The 12,606-nt window shown below is 36.2% G+C and overlaps 1 protein-coding gene across 2 annotated transcripts in view; it reads left to right on the top strand.

Moving 5' to 3' along the window:
- Positions 1 to 12,606, top strand: part of LOC140339683 (heparan-alpha-glucosaminide N-acetyltransferase-like) — a 143,469-nt gene that overhangs the window by 95,424 nt on the left and 35,439 nt on the right. The window contains exon 15 of one of the 2 annotated variants that reach the window (XM_072424480.1): positions 8,808 to 8,885. The exons of the other annotated variant lie outside the window; for it this stretch is intronic. Coding sequence (XP_072280581.1) covers positions 8,808 to 8,885 — 78 coding nt within the window. The remainder of the gene's footprint in view (positions 1 to 8,807; positions 8,886 to 12,606) is intronic. 2 annotated transcript variants of the gene reach the window in all.

The following is a 12,606-nucleotide window of genomic DNA, read 5'->3' on the forward strand; positions in this document are numbered from 1 at the left end:
GACAACTGCAGAGCTCAATGAGCATGTATTGTAAAATAAAATCTTGAATTTTGGTAATTTGAACTATTTCTAGTGAGCCAAGTTCTTCTCAGTCCCAAAAGCAGATAACTATTTTAGGTTTTCCTGATATTCGGCCTGCCTTCTCCATTCTATTAGTTGTCATTTGTTACTACTAATGCAAATCTACAATTGTAAACATATAAAGGATATATTTTAAGAAAACCAGATCTTCTAGAGATCTTTTTGTTTGTCTGGTTTGGTATTCTAGGATAATTGCACGATTACACACAACAAATGTTCTCCTTTCCTTCTTCTACCCTGTGTATTTATCTGCCATGATCATATAAGTGGCCTGATGCTAAATTTGGCCTTGATACTAACATGCAAGCCACTGCATAGATTTTAGATTACATCTAATGTAGGAGCATGTATGTTCTAATTACAGCTAAACATAGAACTGAAATACAAATTTTGAAGTCACTTTAGTTTATATTTAGGCAAAACCTTTGTTTAGTTTTGGGTAGATTTTGGAGGTTTAGATCTTGTTTTTTTTATTACAGTGTCCCCATTGGGGAGATTTACCCAGAGCCAGGTTGCTGTTATGTTTATCAGCACACATGTAGTGGCTTTTAGTATCAATCTCCCCTCTCCCAGCACAAAATTGGCCGTTTTTAAGTGATTTGTTCTGGATCAAATATGGGTTTATGGTAGTGAGCATACAGGATCGTATGGTCTTTTTGTATGTTGGTTAAAACTTTATAAACATAGGTTAAGAAGACCTATCTATACATTGCAGGAGAATACAAGATACAATACAAATAACGAGGATCTTCCAGTAGCTTGAGCTTTAAAACTACAATACTGTTAAATGATAGGTCCTTATGAGCCTTGCTTTACCCTGCATATTGCAAGATCTGTACTTGAATTGGAGCATGCACTGCAGAAATTTTGCCAGATAATTATTATTATTATGAATAATATAAACTTAGTTTTGTCACTAGCTGGTTGGTTGTCATTAATACAGTTCAAGGTTAATTTTGTGGAGGGAAATCAAATAACCTAACTCGATGTATTTGGAATGTGGGAGGAAACTGGAGTACCCAGAAGAAACCCATGCAAACACCATGCATATAGTGCCCTGGCTGAGACACTGTGTGGCCCACAACTATATGCCCAAGGTCTGCCCTCTGATGTAGCCCTCCCAGCAGACTGTAGAGAGACGATGCATAGGTTACCAGAACAGGTAAGGGCTAGGGCATTGAACTCCATTTTTCCATATTGGTATACACAATTATTCAATAGTCCATTTTATTTTTTCTCCTCCATGAAAACATACTGAATTAACTGATGTTTTTACATGTGATCCCCATTCAGCAAACTCAGCAAAGCAGTTCATTTCCAAACATGTTCCATGTTTGGATGTTTCCATATTTACACTCTAGCAGGCATATGGAATTTTGCAGATCCAGCCTCAGCCAGGTGGGTTGTTTGAAATCACAAGCAGTATTCCCTGGTGCAAAACTACTTTCCATTTAATGTGGCCTCGGATTTTAGGACTCTTTAGGACATTTCATCAGTAGCCTTATGTCTTTCCTAACTGCGCCTGCTAATTCCAGTGTGCTGAGAGATGAATTTCAGCCTGCAGGAGAAAGACAACACCAAAGAACGCAGCAGTTTATCTGCTCACAGTATAGACATGAGCCAGTGGACACCTGCCGGGTGATGTCAGCTCTTGGGATGCAGAAAAGACTTTTCAGTGACACATTCATCATCTCAGACATTGTAAACAAATTAGATGCTGCTTGTGGGAAGACAACTGGACAAACCCAAAAAACTTCCGTTCAGCTGGGAACCCTTAGTCCCTTCCATTCCCTCATATGTCTCCAGGCATCTCTTTAGAATGTCATACCGCATTACTAAGCAACACATCAGCATCTGCAGCCAGATGAGACGATGAGGCCAAATTCCGCATCCCTTCTAATCCTAAATTGCTGATTTATTTTTTTATTAAAATGGTATAACTAAATATTTTCAAAGATATTACTCACATTATTAGGAATTATATATTATTGATGTAGCATGATGATTTTCCAGTGTGCAAAAATTGTTGATGGTTACATGCAAAACCTTTGAGGAAGAAGCCATGCAAATAGCATTTTCAGAAAGTCAGTCAATGCCTTCATGTTCCTCAAATTACAGGTTTCCTATAATAAGACAAATTACAATATATTAGTTTCTGCTTAAATGCTGTGAGCCCCCAGAAATGAATTAATTGGACAGATTGCATTTGGAATCCTAATCTAAGTCTAATCCTATCCAAAGTTTTGATGATTGCAATAAAACAAGGAAAATCTTAAATTTTTCAAGATAAATAAATAGGATTTGCAATAGTAATCTTGCTTGCCAATGCAATTCTGAAACCTTTTGTGTTAATGCATTTTTTTGAAAGCTGAACTCTAGGAAAATTAAAAATACACACTATTGCAGTTTAATTAAAATATCCTTTCTGTACAGCATAGGTCTGAGAGGGGTAGGCAGAAGCAGCGGAAGGTGCCAATGAGGTGCAAGATGCAGGCTGATAAGAGCATAAAGACGAAAAACTTGCAGTTAGGTTAATTGGCTTCCCTCCAAAACTGACCATAGGCTGTATTAATGACATATGACTATGGTAGGGACATTAGATTGTAAGCCCCTTTGAGGGACAGTTAGTGACATGATTATGGACTTTGTACAATGCTGCAAATGAAATATTTAATTTCTTTAGGTAACTTTCCTTGTATTTATTGAAAGAAAGCACATTTAGCATAATACTGTCTGGAGAAATCTCTCTGGCTCCAATTACTCATTTAGTTCAAAATGCATATTTCCTTTGCAGTATAATGCTACAATGTGAATGAATGAAATCATATATCATGTCCCTTACTTTACAGTGCTTCAAAGGTACACTTCATTCAGAATTAAGCAAAACAAACCTTAAGATGCTAACAAGGGGCTCAACATGTCTGCTTGAATATTTTATCCAGACTTTGCTGTAGTGCGCCAATCCATCTTACTCAATTTTGTGTAGTCTGCAGATATTAGGATACAAAGGGTTGTGAATCTGGAACATGCATTGCAAGCTACTTTTGTCTCTTGCATGCATTGCAAAGTAGGAAGCAGAAAAAATGCTGACTCTGGTAAATGCAGCATATTATCTCTGATCTACCCCGAAAATTAGGACCCAAAATGAGGTCTGTACTTTGAATTTCACAACATTTTTTATCTTATCAGTTTACTTTTTTCTGGACAAGCACTGGTGACCTGTCCAATTGCTTGTTCTTATAGATGGCACCATCTGTTGTGATCACCTTTTATACCAACTTGTTTCTACATGCGGTAGTACAAGTACTGTAAGGTGTGCAGCTCATAAATTAGATTTTTAACTAGTGCAATATACAGAGCAAGTAAAACCTAAATATGACTGAAAAAGAAAATAACATAAAGAGGAGAGCCAGGGACAGAACAGATCAGTGGGAGAGGGCTTGATTAATACTTGTAGTACACAAGGCATAAAAGGAGGAAGGCAAAAGATACCTCCTGTAGCTTCAAATTTTTCTGATAATGAAAGTAAAGCAAGGAAATTAAACTTTTATGACAAGAGAGGACTTAATTACTTGTTTTCGCTCACTGATTCTCCAAGTAGTTAAATGATGAATAAACCATACCCTAAAAGTCCCATTACTACCCTGACCAGTTCCTTTTTAACTATAAATTGCATATAGTAAAACTTTTGTATGTATGAAGAAGTGTTACTGTAAGAAACATATGTACGCAACCATAAAACAATCTGCAATGAATGAATGTTCTGCAGTCTGTGTTATTAATCTATATGACAACCATATTAATTTCATCCCATTTTGGGTTAAAAGCATCAGAGAAGAACTGTGAGAATGTATTGATTCCATGCAACAAATATAAATAACCCAAACTGCATCTGAAAGTATAATAAAATAAAATCAATGCACACAGCTAGCTATGCAGAATTTTTAATCCAAATACTACATAGTATAGTATAAATATAGTATAAATGAAAAGTAGTGGCTTATTTCTATGTAAACTCTACATAGGTCATCACATCCTCCTGTGTCAATGTCTAAATCTGTCTGTTATTTGCAACCTCCATTTATTGTACAGCACTGCGTAATATGTCGACCCTTTATAAATACTGTTTACTATTATTAATATTATTAATAATAATAATAATAATAATATTAATTATACGATTGCATATTACTATACAGCATGGATCTAGTGTATGCTGATCCAGATCCGATGCTTCTTCCTATTGCCCAATTGTCTTTACATAACATTTAATAGACCCATTTCCCTTAATTTTTTTTTGGCAACTGTTTAAAAAACGTTACTAACACCACAATACCAGAGGGAGAAGGATTGCAGTCTCTTGTCACATATTCTGTCTGCTTGAGAAGCAGCAAGGGACCTTCAGAATTTGGTTTCAGATTCTCAGAACACTAGGTTACTGATAATGGAGCATGTGTTTGGTCGGTGCACTACAGCTATAACTGTGCATACCTGGATACATGGGGTACCAAAAATCCTTTGCAGGTATACTGTGTGGATTTCATGCAAAAAAAAACTAAAGTATACCCTAAAGTTAAGCTAAAAGGTTAAAAAAAAGTTTTAAGTTAAGAATAAAATGAGAAGGGTCAGAATCACCAACAGGCTTTCTGTTACTGTCTGTATACAGATTCAGATTTAATTTCATTGCTTTCTGTTTTATCTCTGCAGAGGCATGAACAGCAATATTTGCGCAGAGATGGGCTTTAAAGTAAATCTAATGTCAAAAATGTACTGGTCAAACCCCCTTGTATTTGGTGTCTGTTTGGGGAGTGTTGAATAAAAGCTCCTCCAGAGCATTCCTGTCCTGTAGGCACACAAAACTTTGGGGAAAGAATTCCCTTTTATTCTTGTTCTACTGATGATTTTCAGCCCCAATGACAATGGAGACCATTAGAAAGCAATAAAACCCTGATACCTACTTTCAGTTTCACCACTTTATCCACCCCTTAAAATGAGGTGCCTGTGTCACTTGATGCTTCAAATGTTCAGGTTTTAATATATCTTTAGCATATTCTATTTGATAAAAAATGGGTAAAAGTTAGGAGCAGCTCTCTGCCATTCATTGCTCTTTAGTTCTGATTACAGCTCTATCCTAAGGCAGTGTAACACAGTTATAGAATAATACTCTAATCTTATCCTCTAGGGCTAATGGGTAACAGCTTTTAGTTGATTTTTTCCTCTTTTCCCCTGGCTGAATGATGATACATTTTAAACCCACGTACCGATGCTTCTTTGTAGAGCCATTAACCGCTCAATTAGACTATTAGCCTATTTTTAGTGCCAAGAAGGACCACCTCCTTATCAGATTGGGAGGAATGGTAATTGTATTTGGCCCATCCATGGGCTCCTGAGCTGTCTTGGGAATACTTTCACAAGTCTGGAGTATGTTGGCAAGGGCCAAGGTTAACCTATTAGCTGCTGAGATTGTTTCTAATCTTTCAGTGAAAGAAGACAACTTAAAAAGGAAAATGTGTGTGGGAAAATACTAGGAACAGTTTGCTATTCTTTAGTCATTAGGCCGGTATTTTTTTGTGAGAAGCAAGTGGTTTTATGTTACATTTTGTGCTGTGGTCTTGTAGGCATACATTAAATTCTTCAAGGTAAAACGACATGTATATGTAAAGCTTAGAGATCCATGTCTGTATGTCTTTCTATGATTTCTGTCTAAAATCACCATATGCTTGTACAATCTACTTTATTTCACCAACATCTATGTAGAGCAAATGGTTCACCATTCATTTTATACCAGATAGGATAATCTGTTACATCTGTTGGTGAAGCTGTTAACATATATGGGGAGCTAAAGTGTAGTTGTGGGCTTATCTGATTTATGTGTGTTACGAATAAGTAAAATAAGTAAAAAACTGAGCAATAAATTGTGTCAACTGTACAACTGAAGCCTTTTCTCTTCAGAACAGAACTTCTTCCAAAAATTAAAAAGCACGCCAAATGGAATGTGACAGGTGAATTTCTGACAATTTTTTATGGTCTTGAACAATACAGCCATGCAATGTATATTAGATAGCAGGTGATGTGTTGGACACCCTCTGACACTTGTGGTGAAAACCACATGGTTAGCTTCCCCCTGATACATAGCAAACTGCTTCTATGCACGAGGGAGCGACAAACTGAAGTACAGGTTGATATGTTTGCATGTGATGCAATTATTCCTCCAGGGGAAGAAAAACAACCTTGTAGCTAGAAGCAACATGTTCTTGAATCCTCACTGCAACCCCATGCACAAAATGGTGGAGTGGTTGTGAGCTTTGATAAATCTGGAGTATAATGCTGTAAGTCAACTGGAAGTCTGAAATGACCTTACGGATCTCAACTTTGACAAGAGCCAAATTGTGAGGGCTTGTTGGGTTTGAAGCATCCTCAAGAACAGCAGGTAGTGTATGCAGAGGTTATCATCTGCAAAAAGTGGTCCAAGGAAATGCAATCAGTTATCCACACCACAGTAGGGATAAGCATAATTAATACATTTATTTTCACAACAATCTGACAATCAATTCAAATTACAAAGCTTTTGACCAAAAAAAAAAAAAAAAATAAGTTTTCCTTAAAGCGGAACTAAACTGAAAATAAAAAAAATTGACTTACTTTTAATCCAGGAGATCCTTCGTTGCCGCTGGACCTTACCGCATTCCGGTACCGCATCGTCCTGTAATTCCTCCGTGTCCTGGCACGCCAGGTGCCACCATCTTCACTCCTCCCTTCTTGTCTTCTTAATATGTCACCCAATTTCGCACTGCACAGGTGCAAGATCGGGTGACTTAGCCCACTGTGAAGGGGAAAAAAAAGAGAGCTGATCTCACTGCACATGCTGTAAAGAAAGAGGCGGTTGTGGAGGCAGAATGACCTAAAGGATCTGCTGTCGACTTCTTGGTGCCACATACCATAGAACAACTTTGAGGGGTCTTGTAGAGCCTGTTTTGGTGGCACAAAGGAATCAGAATATTATTAGGCAGATCAGTACAGAAAAAAAATGCTTCCATATTATTAAGTAAACGTAACATAATATATAGATTGATTTATTTAGTTAACATATTAAAGAGCAAGTTCACCTGTGTAAGATATAAAATATACACAATACCAATATATATTACTGAATATATATGGGGATATTGTCATTGCAATACCACTTTCTATTTCCCTTCATTTTCTGAAATCACTGTCTAGTTTTCCTGTATAATGTGTGACTATACTAATTTTCATCAACCATAATTTATCCAGGGAATAGACATATTCCTGCATTATGTGATCCTGGGATGTGCAGCATTATGCCTTTGTTCATGCATGCTTGCTCTGCACAGAAGGACATATTACCAATAATTGATAATGGCCCCAAGTGTTTCTGCAGAGGTTTGTAACTGGAAACCCAATCTCAGCCTGCTGCAGAGCAAATGTGAATGCATTAAACCTGTGAAAGGAAAATAAATCCCACTTAAGTAAGTGAATAACAAAATATTTGTGTAAAAGTACATTACAGGGAAGAGTAGAGAGGAAACATCTCCAATGTTATATTGAAACAAACAAATATCCAGGTAAAAAAAAAACACTATACATAGCTATAAATGCCAGAACAATGACTATGTCACATAAAATGTATTATCACATTATTAGTTAGGAATCCTGCAACCTTATATAGGACAAATACATAAGTACCACCTATCCCTATACAGAATTGGTCAGATTAAAATGCCACATCCATGTCTTGGAGCTAAAAACTCTCCGCCTCTTATTCACCTCCCTTTCCATAAATACCTAATCCGTGAACACAGGCACTTAAGCGTTTCAGTCCAAACTGCTTTACAGCAGCTCACAGAAAGAAAAGTTCCCAACTATATTATATACTCAAAGTTCCTGACTATATGCTTTGGAGGAGTTTGTGGTGCTAAGATCTGTGTGCATGGATTAAAAGGGCATCTTCCATTATGTAGGCTTCGATTGCTGACCTGATTGCAAATTTCTGAGTCATTCACTGAACATGCAAATTAAGAATGTCAACAGCAACAGCTCAAAAGTATTGGAGCTAGAGACCAACACTATAAACCCCCATACTTTAAGGTAGAAACTTTATTAGCACATGACATTCTCATTTCTTTAGGTACAGTAGGGTCACGTCCATCTGAGCCACTTCATTGATCTTTTTATGCGCTGGTGACAAGCTAAGAAACAGACCAATCTAAAAATGTATGTGTAATAAATTTTTTTATTAAATATTTTATTGGGAGCTTGAAAAGCTAGGGGTCCTTCCTATAGTTTCCATGATGACTTGCTGTATTCCCCATATTGTTAATGTCAGTACTGTGTATTGTAGTGTTTCTCCAGGGTTTTGTGAGAAATTTGTGACTCTCAAGTTAAGTTTAACTGACACCAATGTGGCCATCTGTAAGGGTGACATTTTTTCCACTGACCAGCAATGTAAGAGGCATTCTTCTACTGGCAACAATGCCAACTGTGATTTGTAGATATAGTAATTATAGAAGGGGTTCCTTGAAATCCTGAAACTTATCATAAGGGGTTCCCCATGTTAAAAATAAATTACTTGTGTATTGTCTGTTGTACAGTGCCACAGAAGATGATATAAAAGCCAACATAAACTGCATAGGAGGAAATATATAAACAGTTTTATCTGTAGGTCTTCGTAGTGATGGCTTAGTATCTTTTCTTTTGATTTGTAGGCTGGGAAGATTATTCTTATATATCGAAAGTTTCCTCTCAAGATACTGAAGCGATTTCTGATCTGGGGCATCTTGTTGGTGAGTTTATTAAGGCCTTTTTATCTTTGTCATGTTATACATGATTTTGTTATACAAAATAACAATTCCAAGATAGGTATACAGTGTTGGATGCAATGTCACTGAAAACGATATTTCCTGATCATTTCTAGTGACACCAAAATAGACACAAAGTTACACAAAGCACCATTCTATGGAGAGAGGAGGACAAGCAAATGGCACCCTGGGATGACCACTGTTGGTCATTCACTTGCCCAAGGCAAACATGGTAGTACTTTTCTGGAAAATTCCTAGAGAATATAGTAGTCTTTACTTTATTCCAGAATCACAAATATATGCCCAGTCAGGGAAATATTTCTGTTCGTAAGCAGTTACTCCCTTAAAGTGATATTTATTCACTCCTCTGATACTTGTCAAAAGAACAGGTTCCCCCCAGTTAAAGACAATCCCTTACTCTCGTATTAAGGGCTATAGTAATATTTAGATTACCCTTCAATTTTTACTCACAAAGCAATGGTCCAAAGAACAAATGGAGAAGCTGGATCGTCCCAGCAGGGACACCAACTGGTGGTGTTCTAAACCCCCATCCCTTACCCATCTGGAGCAATACTCAAGTATAGGTCTAATTTAATCCTGCAATAAACAGTATTATTTTTAGATTTTAATTTAGGCTATTTACCATAAATCAGATTTTAATAATGCAAAAACATTTGGTTCATAATTGGGTTAAATACATGCTATTGTGCTTTCCTAACCTCAGTCCAGCTCCGGAACTTCTTCAATTATTGACATACAAAACAGTACCATTTGTCATTGTCGGATACAGGTACAGCCACAGTAATCCCGACCCCCGTGTGTTATGGTCTGCTGATATTTCCTTTACTTGACCTCAGAATTATAGTATGATGACTATTAATTTGTGAGTTTTTAGCCCCCTTTGTCTCATTAAATTTCAGTGTCACACAGCTGGTAATATGTGAATAGTGCTATGTTGCTTTCTCTGTCTGTGTTTTAAGCATCAAGTCCACTTCTTTGCATGCACAGGGGAAAATGCAGGTGATTTCAAGTAATCATTGCAATGTAATGTGTATTTATCAGGCTGCCTGACTGTTTCCCCAGGAAACTGCTATGGGACCTTTACTTTTCAATTTCCTGTTTAAAATCACCCCCCCTCCCTAGCTATACCATTACTTCATTTCAATTCTAATGTGTCTTACTGTTTTGTTTTTAATTATTTCCTAATAAACACATCTATTACATATTAGACCATTGAATAAATAATTGGGGTCAGTGAAAGAGCAGGTTCCTTCCAAGGTGCACCTGTTAAGAGCTCAGCGTCTCATTTTGATTAACAATTAAATGGTCATGTTTAGTGTAAAGCTATTAACAAGAGCCATGTTAATATACGCCAAGAGCTGTCCTTTCATTTTACATTTCTGTGCTATATTCTGAATGCTCGTTCGTCAACTCAAAACTGGTGCTCAAATTATAAATGAGGAGTACTGAATCTCTTAATCCAGTAACAGAGATAGAAACCTACATTAAGTGGACATTTATCTAAACCTTTCCCTCAATTGGTATGGAGGAGTTCTGCTATGTGGTCTAGTAATTGCATACTAGAAAAACCAAGCAAAAGGGCATCAGTTTATGAGTTTTGTTTTTAAATTAGTATTTGTGGGTATATTAAAAAAGGCCAAAAACTTAGGGGTCACAAGGAGCATATTTTATCATCTTCAACCTTCAGAAAAAAACATTTTCAAAATTCCTCTGGGCCTGTGGAGGGCTTTCAGATAATACTTTCTTACTTCACAATTTGGCACCAATAAGTTTACCAGTATCTAATAACAGCCTAAATAAACAATACTTTTTGGTACAGGATCTCTTGATAGTAACATTTTTTTAATTAAATTAAACATGCTATACATGTACTGTTTGTTTGTTCCACTTCATCTGATATTTGACTTTTAGTAAATGCCTGCAGCCTTATATGTGACCAATAAAAAAGTGACTCCCACTGCACCTAACCATACCTGGTCAAGGTAAATGGATAATTGTTCACAGTGTTTCAAATAAATTTACCATAGGTCCTTTGTACATCAAATTACATTTATACATTTACACTGTCAATATGTGTCCTCCTTTCTTGTACAAATTCCTTTTGTAAATTCAATTTTTGAAATAGGATCATGAAATTATATAGAGCACTTTGTATATTAAAAAGTGGGTTATCTGTGTTTAATAAATACAGATTCTGATTTTGGAGCTTTGAGGATTTTATCTTAATTCTTTCACTAGACCGCAAGATCTAGACCTAGTGAAGCCAAAAACTTCAGCATGAGGCTGAACATTTAAATGATTCAATCTTGGGTACTGGTACTATTGTCCTTATTATAACGTCTTAGGGTTCTAAGCTTTCTCCCTGTTTAAAGAAGGTTTTGATTTGATTTGGTTTGATTTTCTATTGGTTGTTGATCTGTTGCCATAGCCCTTGTTTGGTTGGATTCAAAATATAATGATTGATTTCAAGTAGGATTCCACATTATGTATAGCAGTTCCAATGCTGTGTAAAACTGGACTAAAAGTCTAATATAATTATACACTAAAAATGGGATACCAAGATGGAGTACAATGTTATTAGTGTTAATTGCATGTGGTAGGACTGGGTTGTACATCTCTAAATAGTATTTTAGTCGCACAGACCATATTGTTTTGGGTCAGTTTTTATAACATACAAGTCTTGATTGGCCTAACATTGGATAGACAAGAGGCTATAAATTGACATGAACAAAAAAAAATGCTTAGCGCAGTATTTTAGACTCACAAGTCACTAAACTTTGAATAGCAATGTTTACAACACTGGCAATCTATACATGGAAAGCTATTTCACCTATAAACTACCATTTTAGATATGGCTTTACAAAGGCCAGCAGTAGACGGTGTATCTGTAACAATATATGCTGTTCTTTAGAATGGTACCTTGAACTGCCAAACCCAGCCAGACTGATTTGTGGGTGGTAATTTCTGTTGTCCAGTTTAGGCTCCAAATAGAACACTGCTTACAAATGGTTAATACGGAGGAAGCATAAATAAAGCATTGGAGCACCATTTGCAAGCACTGATGGATATCACTGATCTCCACTTACATGTCTTTCTGTAAATGCTTTTAAGTAAAGTGTCTTTTACTACATTTCACTCACTTTCTAATTGGCGAAGGGAACCAATATTTCTAGTGTGTTTCTCTGTATTCCTGTTACACGAATATGTTTGTTTTGGTCTCTCTGGTCTATATTCAGATCTAAGATAGCAGTAGAGGTGCAGATCTCCTTACATACACCAAAATCTGTTGTAGGACAATTACTTTACCTTTACAAATATTTAATGTGGACAAAAAGTACTGACTCGAGTTAGAACAAACCAACTACTTCATATAGTGATCACAAGAAATATTTATGAATGCCATAAATCTTGGTATTAAAATTGTAGCACACATAAAAAAACTCTGCTACACTTCATGTACAGCAAAATTGAGGCATTTGAAGGTTAATATTAAATGTATTTTCACACATTTAGTCATTTCTATTAGACTATAAAACTGGAGGTTTTTGCAGAAGTTTTCTGCAAAGGTCTTCGATAAGGCAAAACTTGATTCAAGTCTTTACATTTATTTATTCATTACAACATACCATGTCCTTATGTAATTTTTAAAATTGCAAAGTGATCACAACAGCTACAGGGTTCACTT

Source organism: Pyxicephalus adspersus, chromosome 10, assembly GCF_032062135.1.
Source record: "Pyxicephalus adspersus chromosome 10, UCB_Pads_2.0, whole genome shotgun sequence".
Lineage (NCBI taxonomy): Eukaryota > Metazoa > Chordata > Amphibia > Anura > Pyxicephalidae > Pyxicephalus > Pyxicephalus adspersus.